Source organism: Anolis sagrei, chromosome 3, assembly GCF_037176765.1.
Source record: "Anolis sagrei isolate rAnoSag1 chromosome 3, rAnoSag1.mat, whole genome shotgun sequence".
Lineage (NCBI taxonomy): Eukaryota > Metazoa > Chordata > Lepidosauria > Squamata > Dactyloidae > Anolis > Anolis sagrei.
This window is the reverse complement of record NC_090023.1, coordinates 234,025,869-234,047,586: the sequence shown is the minus strand read 5'-3', so window position 1 is coordinate 234,047,586 and position 21,718 is coordinate 234,025,869. Positions and strand designations below refer to the sequence as shown.

Sequence of the window (21,718 nt, the reverse complement as noted above, 5' to 3'; positions counted from 1 at the left end):
CCTATTTGCAACCGAGCATGATTCAAAGTGCTGGCTTTAGCCTCTAAAACAGTGGTTCTCAACCTGGGGTATCCAGATGTTTTTGGCCTCCAACTCCCAGAAATCCCAACAGCTGGTGATTTGGCTGAGATTTCTGGGAGTTGTAGGCCAAAAGCATCTGGGGACCCCAGTTTGAGAATCACTGCTCTAAAGCCTTAAACTCTGGTCCAACTTACTTGTCCGAACGTATCTCCCTCTATGAACCAGTTTGTATATTAAGATCTTCCGGGGAGGTCCTGCTCTCGGCCCCACCGGCCTCACCGTTGCGGCTAGTGGGGATGAGGGACACGGCCTTCTCGGTGGTGGCGCCATGGCTGTGGAACTCCCTCCCAGGTGAGATCAGGCCAGCCTCCTCCCTCCTTTAGGAGACAGCTAAAGACCTGGCTGTGGAACCAAGCATTCAGCCCATCATAGGAATATTGAAAGTTGAAAGTTCAGTGACCCAGGGATGTTTACAACAATTGCTATGCCTCTGTGTGATAGGTGATGTTATTTTATGTGATGTGATAATAATGCTTTATTATGGGAGGGTCAATTTTAATGTATTATATTGTTTTATACTGTTTTTATCGATGAATTGTTGCAATCACTGTGAACCGCCCTAAGTCCCCTTCGGGATTGGGAAGGGCAGTATACAAATATCACAAATGTAAAATAAAAATAAAACTGCCTGGGTGAAAACTAAATGGCCTTTCTAGGACAAGTATTTTATTCATAAGATGCTTGTTTATAAGACTTTCACCCACTTGAGATGCTGATGGCACTGGATTTCTTTCTTCTTTTTTGAGGGTAGGGGTTAAAATGTACCTTCCATATTTTTTGTGTCAACTTTCTTGGTGAAAGGCATATAGTTATGTTTTGGAGAAGAGGAAATGTGAATTTCTTAGAAAAGTTTTTTGAGCCATCTCTGAAAGTGGAAGAAAAAGTGATTAAAGGAAATCCTAGCTGATGTGTGCTGCTTAACATACATTGCAGAATTCATGATTTTCAAGGTGCATGACACCATGCTTGATCTTGAAAATAATGAGCATAAGGGACAAAAATAAGCTGGACAGTTGAATAAAGTTATGCTATGCAAGTAGCCTCAAGAAAGCTTGAACAACCGTGGCATAATAGGGAGAAGGGTGGCTTTTGGACATCCAACAAAATTGGCCTATCCGAGACCCCTATTTGCATTTCGAGAGAAACCTCTGAAGCTGCCACTTACATTTTAAAAAGTTCTAATTCCTCTAATATATTAAAGGCATCAATAGTCTCACTGTAATTTAAAAGATTTAAAAGGACTACACATGAGGTTTCCTAATTTCCATTGGATCTTGCAGGCTTTATAATGTGAGATGTCTACACAACTGGTTGGAAGAAGACTATTTCGTGTTCAGTTTGGCATTTTTGGTAAACTCCCCAGTGAGAAAAGGGGGGGGGAAATGATGAGCTTAATAAAAATCTATAGGGTTTTTTTTCCATGTCAGAGCGACTAGAGAAACTGCAGTCGCTTCTGGTATGAGAATTGGCTGTCTGCAAGGACGTTGCCCAGGAAAAGGAAGAGGGGCCGACCAAGGGCAAGATGGATGATGACATCCTTGAAGTGACTGGATTGACCTTGAAGGAGCTGGGGGTGGTGATGGCCGACAGGGAGTTCTGGCGTGGACTGGTCCATGAGGTCACGAAGAGTCGGAAACGACTGAACAACAAAGGACGTTGCCCAGAGGACGCCCTGATGTGTTTTGCCTTCCTGTGGGAGGCTTCTCTCATGTTCCCACATGAGAAGCTGGAGCTGGCAGACGGGAGCTCATGCCTCTTCCCGGATTTGAACCGTTGACCTTTCGGTCAGCTGTCCTGCGCCACCGGGGACTCCATATAATCTATAGTTATAACGGGATTTAATATTTCATGTTTCTCTGTATTGTGTAAGTTCTTGCATACTGCTTGCAAGTAACAAAAGATATAACACAGTGAAGATAACTGTTTGTTTAACTGATATGGTTGTGAGCAGACAAATTACTGTGATGATGTATTTTTGAAATGCTGCTCTCTGGGGACTCTTGAGTACTTAAAATGAGATTCCAAATGTCTGTGGCATTCTTTTTTCTTTCTAATTGCACAATTGTGAACTTGCAAGGAATACAATTTTTATAATAACTAAATGACTTAAGGCATTGAAGGTGTAGGATGAGAACTATTGTCGACTAGTCAGACCTAATCATCTTGAAATGTTGAGTCTGGCAAGATAATAATCCTAGACTTCTAAGTGGAGTTGAACCACGTTTACACTGAGCATTTAATTCTCTTTTTGTGTGCAAAATTTGAGCTTGCTTACGAATATCTTCTGTTAAAGTGAGATTTCTGAGTGGGTTTTGACACTTCCGTTCAGATTCATTCTTTGCTTCCAGATCTCTTTTTTTAAATACACGTTATAGTAGACACTATTTAACTGTTTTCTTTTTTAATCTAAAGGTCTTATCTTTTTAACATGAGCATTATATTTGAAATACTTCTCATCTTTTTTGAGCAATGAAAGGAAGCTGATCTTTTTCTTGCCAAAAATATGCAAATAGTGCTTGAAATATTGATGCAGAAATCTAAAATCATGGCCTATTTTTTTCATTTTGTTGTAAAAAGGTCTAAAATGGCTATGATAATTGTTTGTGTCCATTGCAAGTAAATAGCTTGGTTTTTTTTTCAGTGTCAGGAGTGACTTGAGAAACTGCAAGTCGCTTTTAGTGTTGAGAGAATTGGCCGTCTGCAAGGACATTGCCCAGGGGACACCCAGATGTTTTCCCATCCTGTGGGAGGCTTTTCTCATGTCCCCACAAGGGAAGCTGGAGCTGACAGACAGGAGCTCACCCCACTCCCTGGATTTGAGACGCTGACCTTTTGGTCAGTCTTCCCGGCACAAGGGTTTAACCCAGTGATCTCTCTGCTCCTTCCTCGGATTTACAGCTTCCTTTACACTGACTTTCCTCTCTGGGGCTATTCAGTCTAGTCTTGATATAGATAGAGGGAAATTTTTGTGAATGTAGGATTATTTTGCCTGCATTTGTTCTTGCTGATCTGTAACTGCTTGAAAGTGACAGAGGATGAGGCAAATAAGGTCTGTGAATCTGCATCAGGGCATGTACCTATGTTTCATAGCTATAGTAGTCTTTTGGCAACCTCTCAAACCTTTTTCAGTCCCCCAAATTAAGCCATTTGCTGGTCCAAAGAAGGTTGCCAGTGAACCTGGTGTCATGGTTTGAGCACTGACCTATGACTTTGGAGACCAGGTTTAAATCAGCTGTGAAACCTCCTGGGTGACTTTGGACAAAAAACTCACTTTCCCAACCTTAGAGGAGGGTAATGGTAAATCTTTTCTGATTAAATCTAGCAAGAAAAAAACCTTTACAGTTGCGATAGTTTGCAATGATTTAAAAGCACACCAAAATGGAGAGATGGAGATAGGCATCTAAAGAAACACTGACTGTCCTCCAAAAGTTCCTGTAAATTATGTCATTCCTCTGTGTTGCTCTCAGTCGGGAAGGAAATTTTGACCTTTGTGTGAGTGGTAGTGAATTCCAACCTCTGCAATAAAAGTGAGTTTCAGTGTAATTATCGGAATTCACCAACTGGGTGTTTTGTTTCCTTAGTAAACAAAGATGAAAGTAAACACAATATTTCCCTAATAATTCTGTATTGACTCTAGTCTTACTAAGTCAGTGAAAATCATTAAACCTTGCAAGTACTAGCAACTAGCTGTTGTGACTGATAATGAGAAATGTGGGTGTTGGAGTGCAGCAACATCTGGAAGGCTGTGAGATTCTTGTCCTACACAAAAGTCTTCTGATGAAGGATTTCTGGCTTGGTAGTAGACTCTCTGCTGTTGTGTGTGAAAGAATTTAAGATCGTCTGGGGAGGCCCTGCTCTCAATCCCGCCTTCCTCGCAGGCGTGTTTCACAGGGACGAGAGACAGGGCTTCCTCAGTGGTGGCCCCTCGGCCGTGGAACTCCCTTCCTAGGGATATTAGATCGCCCCCCTTCCTCCTGACCTTTTGGAAAAGAGTAAAAACCTGGCTCTTCGAGCAAGCTTTCGGAAATGCAGCGTAACCAGATTAACACAGTATGATGAAATAATGAACACTGAACTGCTTAAACCAGTGGTTCTCAACCTGGGGTCCCCAGATGTTTTTGGCCTTCAACTCCAGAAATCCTAACAGCTGGTAAACTGGCTGGGATTTCTGGGAGTTGTCGGCCAAAACACCTGGGGACCCACAGGTTGAGAACCACTGGCTTAAACAATGTAAATGGATAAGGAGTTGAACCGGAAGATATCGATTATTATAGTTTTAATTGGTTTTATATGATTTTTATCATGTAATATTAAATGTTTTTAATTGATATGTATGTATGTTGTAGCATCTAATTGCTGTCGATCTGTATGCCACCCTGAGTCGCTTTCAGACTGAAAGAGCAGGATAAAAATGCTATAAATAAATAAATAAATAATAGATTATATGGGATTGAAGCACCAGTGCCTGTTTTTTGAAAAATGACAGCTTCATATTTTCATACTCAGAATCCTAGATGAAGAATGAAAACTTAAGAATAGGTCGGTCTCATGAAAAATGAGTGAGTGACAGAATGGCATACAAGATGTGATGTTGATGTCTGCTGCCCTGGAGACTAGGATGCAGAACAATAGCTTCAAATTACAGGAGAGGAGATTCTACCTGAACTTCTTGACTGTGAGAGCTGTTCAGCAGGGGAACTCTCTGCTCCAGAGTGTGGTGAAGGCTCCTCCTTTGAAGGCTTTTAAATAGAGGCCCGATGGCCATTTGGTGGTGGTGCTTTGAATGCGATTTTCCTGCTTCTTGGCAGGGGGTTGGACTGGATAGCCCACGAGGTCTCTTCCAAGTCAATGAGTTGGAAAAAGTTAACTTGTACAAAGGCAAATTCATTGTAAAGCCAGATTGCACTGTCTAAAGACATTACATAGTGATATGATGGAAAACTGTGTATTATGTTAGGGTACTTCAGAAAAAGGGTTCAACGATCTGCAGAAGGGTGCAGGAAAAGGCAGCTAAAATGTATTGCAAATCTTCCTATTCAATGCAAAAGTTATTTTGTTGTGGTGGACCAGTGTAGAAAAAAACATGGCTACTGATCAGAATGGAATATCTAATTAAATCATAGGAGCCTGGTTCAGCAAAGCAGATATTTTATTTTATTGTTTTGAGTAACTGTCCTCAGTGCTTTATTGCTTTATTGCCTGTGCTAAGTATTATATTTAAAATATAGACTGCGGACAGTGAAATGCTTTGTTATAAGCGGAAATGCCAAACATCCAGCAATACCTGCAGTCAAAATGCCAGCTATTCTGCAGAAAGTTGGAACATTTTAGTGTGTATAGATTCCAGTTTTCTCACACTATGCTTAATTTTAAAAACACATATTCTGTCATTTGGGTGTAAAAATACAGTTTAAAATATCTAGGCAATTGTTGTTTAATTGTTCACTCGCTTCCGACTCTTCGTGGCCTCATGGACCAGCCCACACCAGAGCTCCCTGTCAGCTGTCACCTCCCCCAGCTCCTTCAGAGTCAAGCCAGTCACTTCAAGGATACCATCCATCCATCTTGCCCTTGGTCGGCCCCTCTTTCTTTTTCCTTCCGTTTTTCCTAGCATCATTGTCTTCTCTAAGCTTACCTGCCTTCTCATGATGTGGCCAAAGTTCTTCATCTTTACCTCTAATATCCTTTACTCCAATGAGAAGTCAGGCTTCATTTCCTGAAGTATGGACTGGTTGGATCTTCTCGTGGTCCAAAGCACTTGCAGAATTTTCCTCCAACACCACAGTTCAAAAGCGCCTATTTTCCTTCGCTCAGCCTTCCTTATGGTCCAGCTCTCACATCCATAGGTTACTACGGGGAATACCATTGCTTTGACTATGCAGATCTTCGTTGACAGTGTGATGTCTTTACTCTTCACTATTTTATCAGGATTGGTCATTGCTGTCCTCCCAAAAGGATCTAGGCAATACTTGCTGGAAATAAATTCAAGTAAGATGGCCTGTGGTAGAAGGCTAGTGTTTGCTTGTTTGCAGAGGGTGTTGTCTGTATCCATGCCAAGCCAAGAAGGAAATAAACTATGGTGATTTATGAAGTTTATATAATTTACACAAAGGATGGAATCGGGAGGATCTCCTCTATGCAGAACTGTTGTTCTTTTCAATTTGTTTTGCTTTAATCCCACCCTTCCTAAATGGTCTTCAGTTGTTGATGCAGCCACTTGGTTAGAAGAGCTGCCTGCCTTGCCTTATGCTCCTGTGTTGACAGAGTGGTTTCCTCAGCCAGAAGAAAAAAAAACCCTCACATTAAAGCACTTTTTTGGCAGAAAGCCTTGCCAATGTTTTTTGAGGCAGCTTCATATTGCATTGTGGTCTAGGGTGCCTTGCACTGTGGTTTTGTTTGCACTTATTGCTTCCAACAGACTAAATGTAGCCCTTCAGGGTCAAAATGTGTTGCATCTTCAGCAAAAAACAATCTTAAGTGTTATCTTCAATATAAAAAGCATTGCTGACTTGATAGGCAAAACTGGGTTTTTTCAGCACACATCACATAGCTTAGGTTAGGAAATGATCACAGCTGCAACCCTTTACTTTATGGTCCTTGGAATATTTGCAAACCGTGGCAGCCTTCTGTCTGCCCCTCCTTAAAGAAAAACAAAACGGATATTCCTTTTTTTTTAATTGATTCTTAATAGCTGGTTCTTGCTTCTTGAAGTAAAGTGGAGAAAAGTGTTCTTGTCTTGACTTTTTCTTCTTGAGAAAGATGAGATAGTGGGAAGCTGTATTAAGGTTTTCCTACTAGTACTTGGGATTTCATAATGAGGAAATTAAGAATACAGAGTGTTTCACTATGTGGTTCGGAAAGCAAGGTTGTAGTGTGCTTAGAAATGATGAATACTGATGTTCTGACAGAAGAGGATTGCATTTTGAAGTCTTTAGAATGGCAGAGATTGACAAATTATCTTCTTTGATTTAATAGAAGTCTTTGGGCCAGACTCTGAACTATCTTCCTAATCTTTTTTAAAAAAAACTAGGGAGGAGATGGAGGTAAATTAGTGATTTTTTTGTGTTTAGTAGTAGTTTGGTATATTTTTTTTTCTTATAATAGATGTATAAGAGGAGATATATGAGAGGAGACATGTTGGCCATGTATGAATATGTGAGAAGTATAGGGACGAAGGAGCAGGCTTGTTTTCTGCTGCCCTGGAGACTAGGATGCCGAACAATGGCTTCAAACTACAGGAAAGGAGATTCCACCTGAACATTAGAAAGAACTTCCTAACTGTGAGAGCTGTTCAGCAGTGGAACTCTCTGCCACGGAGTGTGGTGGTGGCTCCTTCTTTGGAGGCTTTTAAACAGAGGCTGGATAGGAATCTGTTGATTTAGAATGTGATTTTCCTGCTTCTTGGCAAGGGGTTGGACTAGATGGTCCACAAGGTCTCTTCCAATAATACTCATAAAGCTTTTCTACTACAACCATAAACAGGAAATAAGATAGTGATGAGCCTGATGTGATAAGGTTACTGAAGATGAGAACACAGTTTGATAGAGAAAGCATTAAGAGAAGCATGAGAGGTCATAAATGAGGTGAGGAGGTGTCAGCTGCAGATCTAATCTCTTCCAAAGTAAGTCAAAATTGTAAGCAGAAGAATTTTATTGAAAAGTTTGGAACAGATGCTACATGCTGTTGTCAGAACTGAGGATTGCTATAAATGTACATTATATAGGCTTAGCATTTCATGGCCCCCTAGTACCCCTCTGTTACAGATTTCGTGGTCTTTCTGTAATTGGTCAATTAATGTAGACATTATGTCTTCTAGTCAAAAACCAGTTCACATGGGAAGGACCTTAGATCCTAGAGTGTCATCCTCCAGACTACACTCCCTTTTCTCCCAGGTGATAAGTGGTGCCATTTTTCATTAATTACAACATGTAGCTGTCTTCGCCAATTCTCATTAGCAATATGTTGGGAGTATAATTCAGCAGTTACTTTATAATTACACCATAAGGAGAAGGTATAACTTTGTTAAGGTTCAGCATTCAAATGCAACATAATTCTTACTTTGACAGCTCCTTGGCATCGGATCCTGATAGAAGAAGTGAAAAAGGGCATGATATGACAAAAATTAGGTGAGGAGTCCCTGAATTAAATCCAGGAGCATGCTAAGGCAGTTTCATCACTTCGGCCTCTTCAGGCATCCCATGCACCCGGCATGATGCTGTGATTTGGGGGTCCCTATGTTTGGAGAGGACACTGACAGTCAATTTTAAATCCTGTAGGCTATATTTCATAGGGAAAAACCTGTCAGAACTATATCTGAAAACCCCTTGCATAAGAAAACACTACGAAATTCATGGGGTCACCATAAGTCGACATGTGGCTTGGAGGCACATAAACACATTAGTAAGGGATACAGTGTGGCAGGCTGCAGAAGGAAGACGATTTGACAGAAATCACACTTCTATCCTTACATGAATGGAAGACTGATTTAGGCTACAAGCTAAGGAGTATCTCAGAAGTCAAGCATTTCCTCCTTTAAAGTGAGTTCTGTGCTGAAAGCTCGCAAATTGTTTTTTCTGTTCTTTTGTGGTTGTTGAAACAAACACTCTTAATTAACTCATAGTGTAATGTTTTCATTGCTATAGTTCACTTGGCTTCTGTGAATGTGAATAGTACAGATTTCCGGTCCAACTTTGCAGGTGTTAGAAGAATGGAAATCTCAAATCTACTCTGAATAGAACTTTTAAAAAAGAGCAACGAATACTTGTAAGATGTACTTGATATGTAATTAGGAAGATATAATTATTCCTGGTATAGGAAACAGTTGATTTACAGTAAATTGGAGCTTCATTCAAGTAGAATAAAGTGTATTTAACAACTTCATCCACATCAGCCCACAATTGCTTATTTGATTTAGAAGGGCACATATGATCAAGGCTTAGTGCCTAATCTTGCAAAATAAAGTTCTATAAGTAATGTAACACTACCTTGTTGTCACTCTTACTGTTAATTATTTGAAATGTAAACCTTTGGAAGCTGTTTTTAATAGGAAAGCGGCATTTATAACTTTAGAAGTATTACATATTGTTGGCTCAAAGTTTCTGATCAACTTTTTATTTCCTAACAAATTCATCTTGTCATAGGATAGCTATCTTTGAGGGTGGATTGCTTTAATATTTGGTTTGCTTCAGTTGTTATCCTGGCATTTTTGCCCTGAAATTGAGCAAAGGCTGGAGTTTACATCGTGCAGATCTGTGTTTCTTTACAATGTGAACCTGATTTGGCAAAATAATAAGTTACACTTTGTAGTTATAATGGTGCACCAAAAAGTTTAAGAAAGGAAACTGTTCAGAAATATGAAACACAAAGCTTCAAGGCAGTAGAATACAAATAAACTAATGTTATATATGAAATGGTCAGTAGATTTCTGACACGATTTGTTACACCATACAGTGACAGTAAACTTCAGTACTTTCGGATGTCTTATCCTAACACTTGATCTCGTTGACAGCAATATATGTTTCTTGAAACACTCTCATATACTTTCCTGGATTGCAGTTTTGTACAGCTGGGGGTTCTGTGAATAATGCATCAAGATGATGGGAACAGATTGTATGAGTATTTCCTATGTAGTCAGTACATTGTGTGATTTATCTCGCCATGGGAAAACAGCTCCCACTTGACTGCAGCTGGGTGTGAGAGGCTCCAATTTGTTATTGGATGGGAGCAACCTTTGTTTCGCTTATACCAGGAGTTTAGACAACACTTCATTGTATAGAATTGCATCTGGATAGAACTATAGGTCTAAAGGAGATCACAAGACTTGGGAAAATGGCTTGCACGAAGAGCCTTATTTTACTCTATCGTCACAGTGTTGCCTATTCTATAGTAGTTTCTGTGTGGTTTGCGTAGAATAGGTGCTTGGCTATGGAGTAAATAAGTGGGAGAATGATTGGATTGCATAGGTAATGTTTAAGCAAATGCATCATTTCTTCTTGAACTGAAGACATTTATGAGTGGCAGCAGAGGGACCAAATTATCAGCGAACAATATGACTACAGTTTACTGCATTCTATATATAGGGTTTTAAAATAAACAAAGGAAACTTCCATTATGCTTTGGTCACTGCAATTTGACTGCATTGTACCAGAGTGCCATAGGAGCAAAATGTAGTGGATGTCCATCATTGATCAGGTATATTCCAGTAATTTGGCTTTGGGGGCACAGAATTAATCACTAGGTTCTGCAGTTCCCATTACAGTTCTTTCAGGAGTGCACATGTGCCTGCAACTAATGCAGTGTACATTAAATAGGCTGTGTATAAGGTAATACTGATGTTTCTAGGCTACCGAGGACTACTTATTGATTTGTTGTGCTGTTTATAAAGCCATATATTTCATAAGTTAAAGTAAGTTTTTGATATTTTTGCATTTTGGACTCATGCTGTAAAATTTTGTTAGGACTTAATACACAAACATACATTAACAAGTAAATTATGGGTTGTTATGTGTTTTCAGGGCTCTATGGCAATGTTGCAGAAGTATACTTTCCTGGCGTTTCACCTGCATCTCAACCTCTGTGGATGCCTACCATAGGTGCAGGTGAAACATCAGGAGAGAACGCTTCTGGAACATGGGCATACAGCCCGGAAAACACACAACAACCCAGTGATTCCAGCCATGAAAGCCTTCGACAGTACAAGCAAATCATAATCTTCACATCACTTGCTATTGTAAAAATATTACTTGTACTATATGAAATAACCCATAAGACAGGATGGATGCTCTTTGATTCACCTGATACTTTGGTTCTCAGCCTCCATCAGCTTAACATAGCATGGCAACAGAAAGGGACTATGGGAAATAAAGTCCAAAACATCTTGATAGCCAACATTTCTTCACCCTTTCTGTAGGAGGATAAATTGTGTGTAAAATGATGGTATGGATTGCATACAGAATCGCAGAGCCCCAACTCTCTTTTGTAGCTTCAGATACTAAATTAGTGGTTTATGATATAGATGTTCTTTTTTTTCCTAAATTTTTATTAAAGGTTTTTTTTTTTACATTGATAGGTAAAATATAGAAGGGGCAATGAATCGAAGGGAAGGGAAGCTATGGGAAGAAGGGACAGGGTCATAGGCGGGTATAGATAGGGGAGATATCATAAATCAATTTTAAAAGTATTATACAAAGCTGTATAGAAAAGATCAGATAAAGAAAGGGGATATTTCTCTATACATAGGGAAAACAAAAAATACAAAGACTAATGGATGACCAGCAGGAAGCCCTGAACAAAGATATAAGTGATGAAGAAACAGAGCAATCAAAAAACTAAACCCAAACAAAGCTCCGGGACCGGATGGTCTGACAGTGATATACTATAAAAAATTGAAAAAAGAATTGAAACCGTATTTAAAGGAGATCATGAACCAAGTTTTACATGGAAGGAAAATGCCAAATTTGTGGAAGACTGCAAATACCATGATTCATAAGGAAAATACAGACCCCACAAATGTAAAAAATTATAGGCCTATATATGATATACATGCTCTTGATTTAAGTAGTATGAGGTAATATTATTTTCAATATTTGCTCTCGTTTTCTTAGGTTATGGGTGGTGTCTACAGTTATAGTAGTCAATCCTATGTATAGGTGTCACCCAGTGTGAAGTGTGTATAAATATGTATTGTGGCTGTGTGGGAGTTTCTGCCATTCTTTAACTTTTTGTGTGCTTTTCCCTGTTAGGTTGCCTTCAGCTGAACCATGGACTGGCATTTCGCTCTCTTGTTTGCTGCCTTGGCTTCAACATGTATGTGCTTCCCACCAAATCCCATGTCTCTAGAGGAACTGGGATCAGATATTGGAATCCAAGTTTTCAATCAACTAGTCAAAAACAGGCCCAAGGATAATGTTGTGGTTTCTCCACATGGGATTGCATCAGTTCTTGGAATGCTCCAGCTAGGAGCTGATGGCAAGACGAAGAAGCAGCTGACTACAGTGATGAGATACAGTGTAAATGGTTAGTTCTTCTCATCGAATATGTTGTTGTTGGGTTTAGGATCTTGAGCAGTCTCTGAAATAAATCTTCTTTTATATCTCTGTTTTCCCATACGCATGAAAAGCGGGCTGCAGTAAGAACAGTAGCTACTGTACTTGTGAACACTAGCCAATTATCTCAACCCAGTGCTTGCTAAATAAGTGGCAGTGAAGCACTATCTCTCGTACCAGAAGACATCTTTGGCCACAGTGTCCAGCATTGATGCTGAACACAGTAGCTTTAACAAGAACTGTCATTTTGATTCCAAAGCAAACACAACTCAGCTTCATTGCCAGGGTTGTGGGAAAAGCAGAAATTGGCCTTTTGTGTGGAGCTGATGCATGCTTTGAGCTGTTGCTCAATAAAATATCCTTATAAGTGACAAATTAAACCCACAGCCCTCTTGTTTCATTACTGTAGAGTAATGTTGTTTATATTTGTTTGTTTGTGTTCTATCAGGCTGTGTTTCTGACATTGGCAGGCATCAGAATTGCATTTTCCAGATAGAGATGCTCCCTTGACAATTTGCTAGGCCTTGTTGCTCTTCTTAGCATCCCGGGTGTGTTGTGCAAGGAGCAGCACCACCTCTGAGTCCGCCACAGAATCCTGGAACAACACCACTGTAAACTGAAAGTTTCAAAAAATAAACATTTCTCCATGCCTGCTGAAATAAAAATATTGGTTCATACCTCATCTCTCCTTCAATTTCGCAAATGATGAGTGCATTTGTTTGTCCTTTTGCCTTAATACAGTATCTGAATGTTGCAAAAGAGGTTGAAATATTGAAACATTGCAACTGTCACAGTCAGTTGTGAAGAATTCTGGGAAGTGCAATCAAGCCACGTCTGAAAGGCTTTGTCCCTACTATACTATGTTAGGGTTTGGTTAGGCTTCTGGCTGATGTTCTGGAATCCCTTTAAACCTATTTGAAGCAGGTTCTGCTGGCACTTGGAAACTGCTTCTGAGGAATGAATCCAATTACTAGTCCTAGCAAGATTAGACCAATAAATGGTCTTTACAAAGCCATTTATCATCAGCCTGGCAAGGGCTGTACTTGTTTTCGATGTGCTTCTGAACTCATTTCAAGCTGTTTTTTTGAATTACAAAGCCCTAAACTGCTTAACATCTGGATGTCAGAGGATCGCCACCTCCCATATGGACCTTCCCAAAATTTGGGAAATTTATTTATTTACCATATTAGAGGACTCAGAGCGGCTTACATATAGGCAATAATAAACATATACATTAAAGCCAACTGCTAAAAACATATCAAATGTTTAAAACTACTTATTTAAAACCACATAATCCAATATCATATTCCAAAGCCATTCCAGTAACACCCGCAATAAGTGAAAATCAGCGATATAGGGATGCCTGGCTCCCCCTCCTCTTCCCCCTCCTCTTCCCCCTCCTCTTCCCCCTCCTCTTCTTCATTCCTAAATCTCCAGGCAGGCAGGCAGGGAGGAAGGTAAAGAGTGTGCCTGCCTGGCCAAGGCCTTCTTTACCCCCTAGCAAAGGCAGCCCTCGCTCTCCCGACCCTGCCCCCTCTGCCCCAGGGCCTTTGGGCCTCGGGTCCACCCACTCAACTCTTTGGGGACCAGCTGGTTCTCCTTGCTGGGCACCATGGCCTGTGGCGCAGGCAGGCCAGGAGGCGGAGGAAGGGAGGGCTCGTGGAAGTCAGCAGCGGCAGCAGTCCAAGAAGTCGCCAGAGCAGGAAGGAGGCGGTGACATGTTTCCCTTGTTCTTGGTGGCAGCCTCCTCTCCTCCTCCTCTTTCCCCAACTCAGCCCCCAATAAATTCATATTTATTTAAAAAATGTAAAACAGCAAGTCTGTGTAAAGCGAACCACAAAACAGCAAAGGAACACTGTATTCTGTTCACTTATTGCACTGATAAATCACTTACCGAAAGCTTGGTCCCACATCCACATTTTTAGTTTTTTTCTGAATGTCAGGAGAGAGGGGGCTGATCTAATGTAACCAGGGATGGAGATGTACAATTGAGGGGCCACTACTGAGAAGGCCTTGTCTCTCATCCCAGTCAACCTCATCTGTGAAGGAGGTGGGACCAAGAGCAGGGTCTCCCCAGAAGATCTTAACCTCCTAGCTTGCTCATAGAGGGAGATGCATTCGGACAGATAAGCTGGGCTGAAATCATTTAGTGCTTCATAGGCTAAAGCCAGCTCTTTGACTTGTGCTCAGTAGCAGACTGGCAGCCAGTGGAGCTGACATAACAGGAGTTATATGCTCCCTGTATCCCACTCCGGTAAAACATCTGTCTGCCGCCCGTTGGACTACTTGAAGCTTCTGAACAATCTTCAAAGGCAACCCCACATAGAGCACGTTGCAGAAACCTCAGTAGAGCCCAGTTGTGTTTCCCATCAATCTGCAGAGCTGGGTTGGTATATACAAGTGGCAGGTCATTCTGTGTAGCAGCATTTGGCTCCAATGGAAATGCAGACTGACTGCATCCTTTTTGAGTTTCTGGGAGGCAGCTAAGACTGGATTGCTTTGCATGGCTTTCAGTTCTTAAAACTAGGAATGATGGTGCCATATGTTTTTAAAGGCCCATAATTTTAAACCCATTTTAAAAAGCATTATTTTAAATTATTATATTTGTATATTCAATATTTTAAGTATTTTTATATGTTGCAAATTATGTTGCGAACTGTTGTGAGGTGATAGAAAAACGTTTTACATAACAAAATAAATGGAAAACCTATTGATTCAGTGGGTCTACTCTACTTGGGATTAATAATTGGATTTGGTCCTGAATAAATGTGCATAGAATCAGTGCCTTAGTTGGGATAATACTTAATTCCATCAGATGGATTTGTTGTTCATGAAATACTATGATATAACAAATGCTTTCAAGGCACCCCAATAATTGTAGCTTTTGCTGCAACAGAACTAGCATGGCAACACCGCTAGACATTAGTTTTAATTGTGTTTTTCTAATCCTACTCTAACTTCAGTCTTTTCATTTAGGAGTTGGCAAAGTGCTGAAGAAGATCAACAAAGCCATAGTGGCCAAGAGGAATAAAGATCTTGTAACAATTGCAAATGCAGTCTTTGCAAAAAGTGGCTTGAAAATGGAAGTGCCTTTTGTTTCCAGAAACAATGATGTGTTTCAGTGCAGTGTCAAGAGCATTGACTTTGAGGACCAGGACTCGGCCTGTGATACTATTAATCACTGGGTCAGAAATAAAACCAAGGGTATGTGATGAAGAGCAATTCACAATCTTCCCTTGTTACTTCTCTTTCCTGTTAACCTCTTTTTCTCACTGATAAAATGTGGGTGGTAACTTGCTTGGAGAACAGGTTTATTGGTTTTTATTCATTTTATAACACATATAGGACCGGGCTGTGGTGCAGCTAGTTAGTAGCCAGCTGCATGAAATCACCACTCACCGAGAGATCCTGAGTTCGAAGCCAGCACGGGTTGGAATGAGCTCCCGACCATTAATAGTTTAGCTTGTTGTCAACCTATGCAGCCGAAAAACAGTTGCATCTGTCAAGTAGGAAATCTAGGTACCACTTTATGCAGGGAGACTAATTTAACTAATTTATGACACCATAAAACCTTCTAGCAGTATGCATAAGAATGAGAAAGTACTCCATCAAGGACTTGGTGTCACAAGTGGATGGTGAAGTGGCAGCTCCCCTTGTGGCTGGAATCTAGCATACCCTCATGAAACAGGAAAAGCTGGAATGTTAAATTGCCTTTGTGTCTATCTATATATGTTATGTCTAAATGGCATTGAATGTTTGCCATGTATAGGTGCTTTGTAATCCGGCCAGAGTCTCCTGTGGGGTGAGAAGGGTGGAATATAAATACTGTAAATAAATAAGTGAATAAATAAATAAATACAGTGGTTTGGGGTTTGCTCACACGTTTTCCCCATCTGCTGCCTGGATACCAAAATCCATAGATGCTGAAAGCTTATTATATACAGTGATTTAGTAAAATTGTGTCAAGGTTTGCTTTTGGGGTCTCCCCCCCCCCCCCCCCAAATATTTGCAAGCAGTCAGTGATGTATTAAGAAGTGTTTCTTATTTCTTGCACTGTCTCTCTGTGAACCTTTGCTGCTTGCGATTGTCTCTCTGGTCCACCTTTCCACTTGATACTTCAAATTTCCATCAAATCTGAATGTTAAAACTCACAAAAGATTTGGATTGCTTTGGACCTGGCATATTTGGCAATTGTTAAATTACATACTGGATTTAACGTCTTGTAATTTCTGGCGATTAACGAATGACGGAATGGGATTCCAAAAACATACCTCTACAGCCTAAGACTATCATAACTGTTGCATTTCAGAGGTGCTTAAGTTCAGGGTACTGGGAAATGACATCTGTAGCACTCTCTCGATTGTGGGGTGCCTTGGGACAAATAGTCTTGGTAGGACTATTAAGGGTCTTCTTGCTGCTTGCTTATAACCCATCCCATTAATAGGAAAGCACTGGATTCATCATTTCCCAGTGCCCTGATGGAGCACCTTCATCATAGTTACTTACATTGATAATGCAGGATCTTGACCAGCAACTGCAAAATTAAGCTGTAATTTTTCAATTCAGGTCAAATTTTGCTCTCTAATTTTTGATTACTGCTTTTCAATGTATTCTCCACCCAAAGTATATTAGAGTTGTTGTCCTCCATTTCCCCTCCCCTCCCCCCCAATTAACTTCTGTGGATGTGATTATTCACTGATTTGGAGTTGGGTTGCACTTAACACCTGAAAACTCATACTGGGCTCCGTTTCCATGTGCTGTGTTGGAAACCGAGTCCAACCTGGAAGTGCCCTTATGTCATGTGATGGTACCCATGGGACTCCATTTCCAAAGCGCATGGAAGTGGAGTTCAGAATATGTGGGATGAGATCCGAGATCATTTTTCTTCATGATATTTGTACTGAAGGAAGAATGAAGTGTGTGTGTGCATGCACATCAACTCCTCTTCTCCAGTTTTTGTGTTAGCAGTGAACATTCCTGCTAAGGTCTCTCATTGATTTCTAACAACCAAAGTCCAGCACAGTTCCGCTTCATCTCTTAACTGCTCTGGTTTTTGCTTCAATGCTTTTATTTCATGTAACATTTTGTAAAGGTATATTTTATTTTCCTTTCTTTTGTTTTTCCAGGTATGATAGACAGCGTTTTGTCTCCAGACGATATTGACAGTGCTCTGACCAGGCTGATACTGGTCAATGCAATATATTTTAAGGGATTGTGGAAGTCACGCTTTCAGCCAGAAAACACAAAAAAGCGAACGTTTAATGCAGCTGATGGAAAGAGTTATCAAGTACCTATGCTAGCCCAGTTATCAGTGTTTCGATGTGGTATGTTTAAGACAGTTTAATTTGAAAATGTGCTGAACTTTTCCCCCTAGGATTTCTTGTCAAATTCAAGCAAAGACGTTGAATTACAGATGTATTTTATGGTAGAGTTACGGTAACTAGTGAGTTGAATCATTCGTTGTGCAAAATTCTGTATATCATTATATAATATATAAAGGAATTTGGTCTTAAAGCCAAATTTGACTTGAAATCTCCTGCATTTAGACATAAACCACAGGTAGTTGCTTGGACATTTCCTATAAATATCTATAAATATAGATGTGCTTACTGCAATAAACTGCCTTTTATCAGTTAATAATACTTACCATGATGGCTATTTTGAGTACTAGGGTGCATCTGCATTGTATAATTAATGCAGTTTGACATTTTAACAGCATGGCACAGTACAATGAATTCTGAGGGCTTTAGCACAGCAGTTTTAAGTGCCAGCTGCAGTAAAACTTGCCAATCAAAAGGTTGGCAGTTCGAAGCCTGGGTCAGGGTGAACTCCTGGCTTTAAGACCAGCTTTTGCCTACCAAGTGGTTCAAAAGCAAAAGTGAGTAGATAGGTACCGCTTTAAACTGGGGAGATATTTAAGTCACCCATAAGGAAATGCCAGAAAAAAATGCTGGCAATTTGATCAAAGAGAAAGTTTACAAACAAAGCTCTTTGGCAGGGAAGATGGAGTGACAGTAATACTCCCCCCCCCCCCCCCCAATGGCCGGAACCGAGCACATGCCTCCAAGATGCCGATTTGGGAAAGCCTATATATAACTCTATGTACAGTTGTCTGTTTTGGCAGTGTATAATGGCATTGAATGTTTGCCATATATGTGTTCTGTGATCTGCCCTGAGTCCCCTTCAAGGTGGGAAGGATGGAATATAAATACTGTAAATAAAAATAAATAAATAAATAAAATTCTGGGAATTGTAGTTTGGTGAGGCACTAGCTCTCTTTGGCAGAGAAGGTTGGGGTCCTACAACTACAACTCCTATTATAGCACTGAGCCTTGGTAGTTAATAATGTCTTGATGTACTGCTATTGTTGTTATTTTGCTTATTGTTTGATTTGCTTAGTTATTGTGGTGTTATGCTATTTTGTTTATTGCTGATTTGCTTGCTATTGTGATGTTATGCTCTCTATTGTATTGTTGTTTTGAGGCTTCGGCCTGTGTAAACCGCATCGAGTCCTTCGGGAGATGCTAGCGGGGTACAAATAAAGTTAATAATAATAATAATAAATAATAGTTAGGTTGGTTTCAAACTGCATGAAATCTACAGAGGAGATGCAAACCTTGTTTTGTGGAGAGGCACAATGATTGTGGTAGAAGAAATAATCATGATAGTGCAAAAAAAAAAAAGACTTTGCAGCACTTGCTAGGTGGAAAAAGTACCCTAAAACTATTCTGAGCACACTCCTAGATTTTAAAAATGTATTTTGAAAAAAATGTTTGCCAGAACCTCTAAGGCAGTGGTTCTCAACCTATGGGTCCCCAAATGTTTTGACCTTCAACTCCCAGAAATGCTAACAGCTGGTAAACTGGCCAGGGTTTCTGGGAGTTGTAGACCAAAACACCTGGGGACCCACAGGTTGAGAACCACTGCTCTAAGGGGTCATTTTACTACACTTTTGCTCTCCCATCTCCATTTTAGCCCAGGAGAGGTATCTTGAAAAACAGAAAACAATCTGAAAATAGCCTTATGATCTTTTATTGTTCAAAAAAGTATATCCTGAGTCTAAAATCAGGGGTGATGGTGATTTGGTAACATCGTTCCCCACATTCTGAGGAGCAGAGTGATGGACCTGAACTGATTTCAACCATTTCAAAGGATAAGTCACTAATGCATTCAATCATGAACCCATGACAATGTCCTTGCAGACTGCCAATTCTCTCACGCCAGAAGTGACTTGCAATTTCTCAGGTTGCTCCTGGCGTAGAAAATGTAGTTTTTGTTTGCTAGGTGTATGTTAGACTTTAGGGCAAAAAGAGGAGAAGGGAAAGAAGGTGTGAGCAGTCTTAACATCTATACACATAGGTAAATATTTGGCGGTGATTTAAGTGTTTCCTTCCTCCACTAAACTGGTTGTTCTCATAGTCATGGATTTCTGTCTTAAATCAGCATCTTATTCTATCTTCTCATTCCTGGTTTCTGATGAATGTTGAGTAAAGAAACTGGTGAAATCTGTATAGAATCATATACCAGTTCTATGTGTCCAGAACTCATTTTGAACGAGGCTACTTTTTTCATCATATTCAAAATTCCCATTTTCCAATTTGCAATCGGTACAATCACAAGTAACATCTGGCTTTTTCATTCTTGACATAGCTACTGATGCTCTGGTTCACTTCCTCTGGTTCACTTCCCTTATCTCACACACTAGCAAAAAAAAAATAAATCTTTGGACAAATAGTGTGTTTTTTTTTTCTTTCTTTAGCTTGTTGAACAAAGTTTGAGCCCTAGAGCACTGGCAGCTGTTAGATTTGTATGTCATTTTAAACAAACCATGGACGGAAGCCTCTGGTTTGTTTATCTGCTCCTGCTGTGAGCAGAAGGCATTAGGCACTGAGAAATAGCTCATAGATTTATCCTCGAAAGCAAAGGTTTCTGTAGGAATCTTGGCTTATCAAGACATCTGACTGTGTCCAAAGAGGAACTGTCAAAATTCTGTACAGAACATCACTAGACTATAGAAAAACAGGCCTTAGAAAGCAATTCAATGCTTTCTCTATAATTTTAGATGAATTTTGATGAACTTTAGAATACTTCAGTAAAGGCTGACACTAGTAAAAAGTTGCATTACCAATTAGAAGGTAAGAATTTTCCCCTTTTGGTAGCTTCTGTGACATCTTGGCTGTCTAATCTTGCAATCTGTGCTGCAGTATAACTTTATTTTTCATTGTCTTGAATAACAGAAGGGTTGTTGTTTCCTTCACCCAGCTATTATAAGAAAGTATTGTCTTAACGACTTCTTTGCAGTATAGTGGATGCAGTTGTTAATGAAATTAAAGTAACAGCATCTATGAAAGGCTATACTCCCTGAAAAGCATTTTGCACAGAATAACTTGCAAATAGTTCTTGAGGAGCCCCCCCCCCCCCGGTGGTGCCGCAGGTTAAACTGCTGTGCTGCTGAACTTGCTGACCTAGCAGTTCGAAAACATGCAAGTGTGAGTACATCAATAGGTACCACTTTGGCGGGAAGGTAACAGTGCTCCATGCAGTCGTCCCAGCCACATGACCTTGGGGGCATCTGCATACAACGTGGGCTCTTTGGCTTAGAAATGGAGATGAGCACCACCCCCCAGAGTCAGACACAACTAGACTTAATGTCAAGGGGAAACCTTTACTTTTTAGTTCTCGGGGAGATGCTATGCATTCATTAGTGGAACATGTTACATAGCCAGTACAGATGAAAAGACTACGAAAACAATTCAGAAAACAGCCCAGTTTCTTAAAAACAGCCCGGTTTCTCTGCATCTCGTGGCGCCAGAGATGAAAGGATTGTGTTCATTGTAGGAAGAACCATTTGAAGGTGAACCTAAAATGTTGGATGTGAAAGTGTACTCAGAGCCCATAGGAGAAATAAATCACCAGGAACAGATGACATACCAGTAGAGCGGCTTTCAAGTCACAGAGATAGAATCTCCTTTAATTCTAACTGAAATACATTGACAAATATGGAAAACAACAAAAGCCTGTTGTGTTGTTCATTCATTGAGTTGCTTCCAACACTTCAAAACCTCATAAACCAGCCCACGCCAGAGCTCCCTGTTTGCCGTCACCACCCCCAGCTTCTTCAAGGTCAAGCCAGTCACTTCAAGGATGCCATCCATCCATCTTGCCCTTGGTCGGCCCCTCTTCCTTTTTTCTTCCATTTTCCCCAGCATAATTGTCTTACCTAAACTTTCCTGTCTTTTCATTATGTGTCCAAAATACTTCATCTTTGCCTTTAATATCCTTCCCTCCAATGAGCATTCGGGCTTTATTTCCTGAAGTATGGACTGGTTGGGTCTTCTTGCAGTCCAAGGCACTCTCAGAACTTTCTTCCAACACCACAGTTCAAAAGCGTCTATCTTTCTTTGGTCAGCCTTCCTTATGGTCCAGCTCTCACATCCATAGGTTACCACAGGGAATACCATTGCTTTGACTATGCAGATCTTTGTTGACAGTGTGATGTCTCTCTACTCTTCACTATTTTATCGAGATTGGTCATTAATCCCAAAGTAAGGAGACACGAGAGATTGTGATAATTATAAAACCATTGTGTTAAT

The 21,718-nt window shown here is 40.3% G+C and overlaps 1 protein-coding gene across 2 annotated transcripts in view; it reads left to right on the top strand.

Moving 5' to 3' along the window:
- SERPINE2 (serpin family E member 2) overlaps nt 1-21,718 on the top strand; it is a 42,930-nt gene that overhangs the window by 10,895 nt on the left and 10,317 nt on the right. For both annotated transcript variants that reach the window (XM_060767883.2, XM_060767885.2), the window contains exons 2-4: nt 11,823-12,096; nt 15,102-15,329; nt 17,252-17,449. In XM_060767883.2, coding sequence (XP_060623866.1) covers nt 11,841-12,096; nt 15,102-15,329; nt 17,252-17,449 — 682 coding nt within the window. In that variant the 5' untranslated portion in view covers nt 11,823-11,840. The remainder of the gene's footprint in view (nt 1-11,822; nt 12,097-15,101; nt 15,330-17,251; nt 17,450-21,718) is intronic.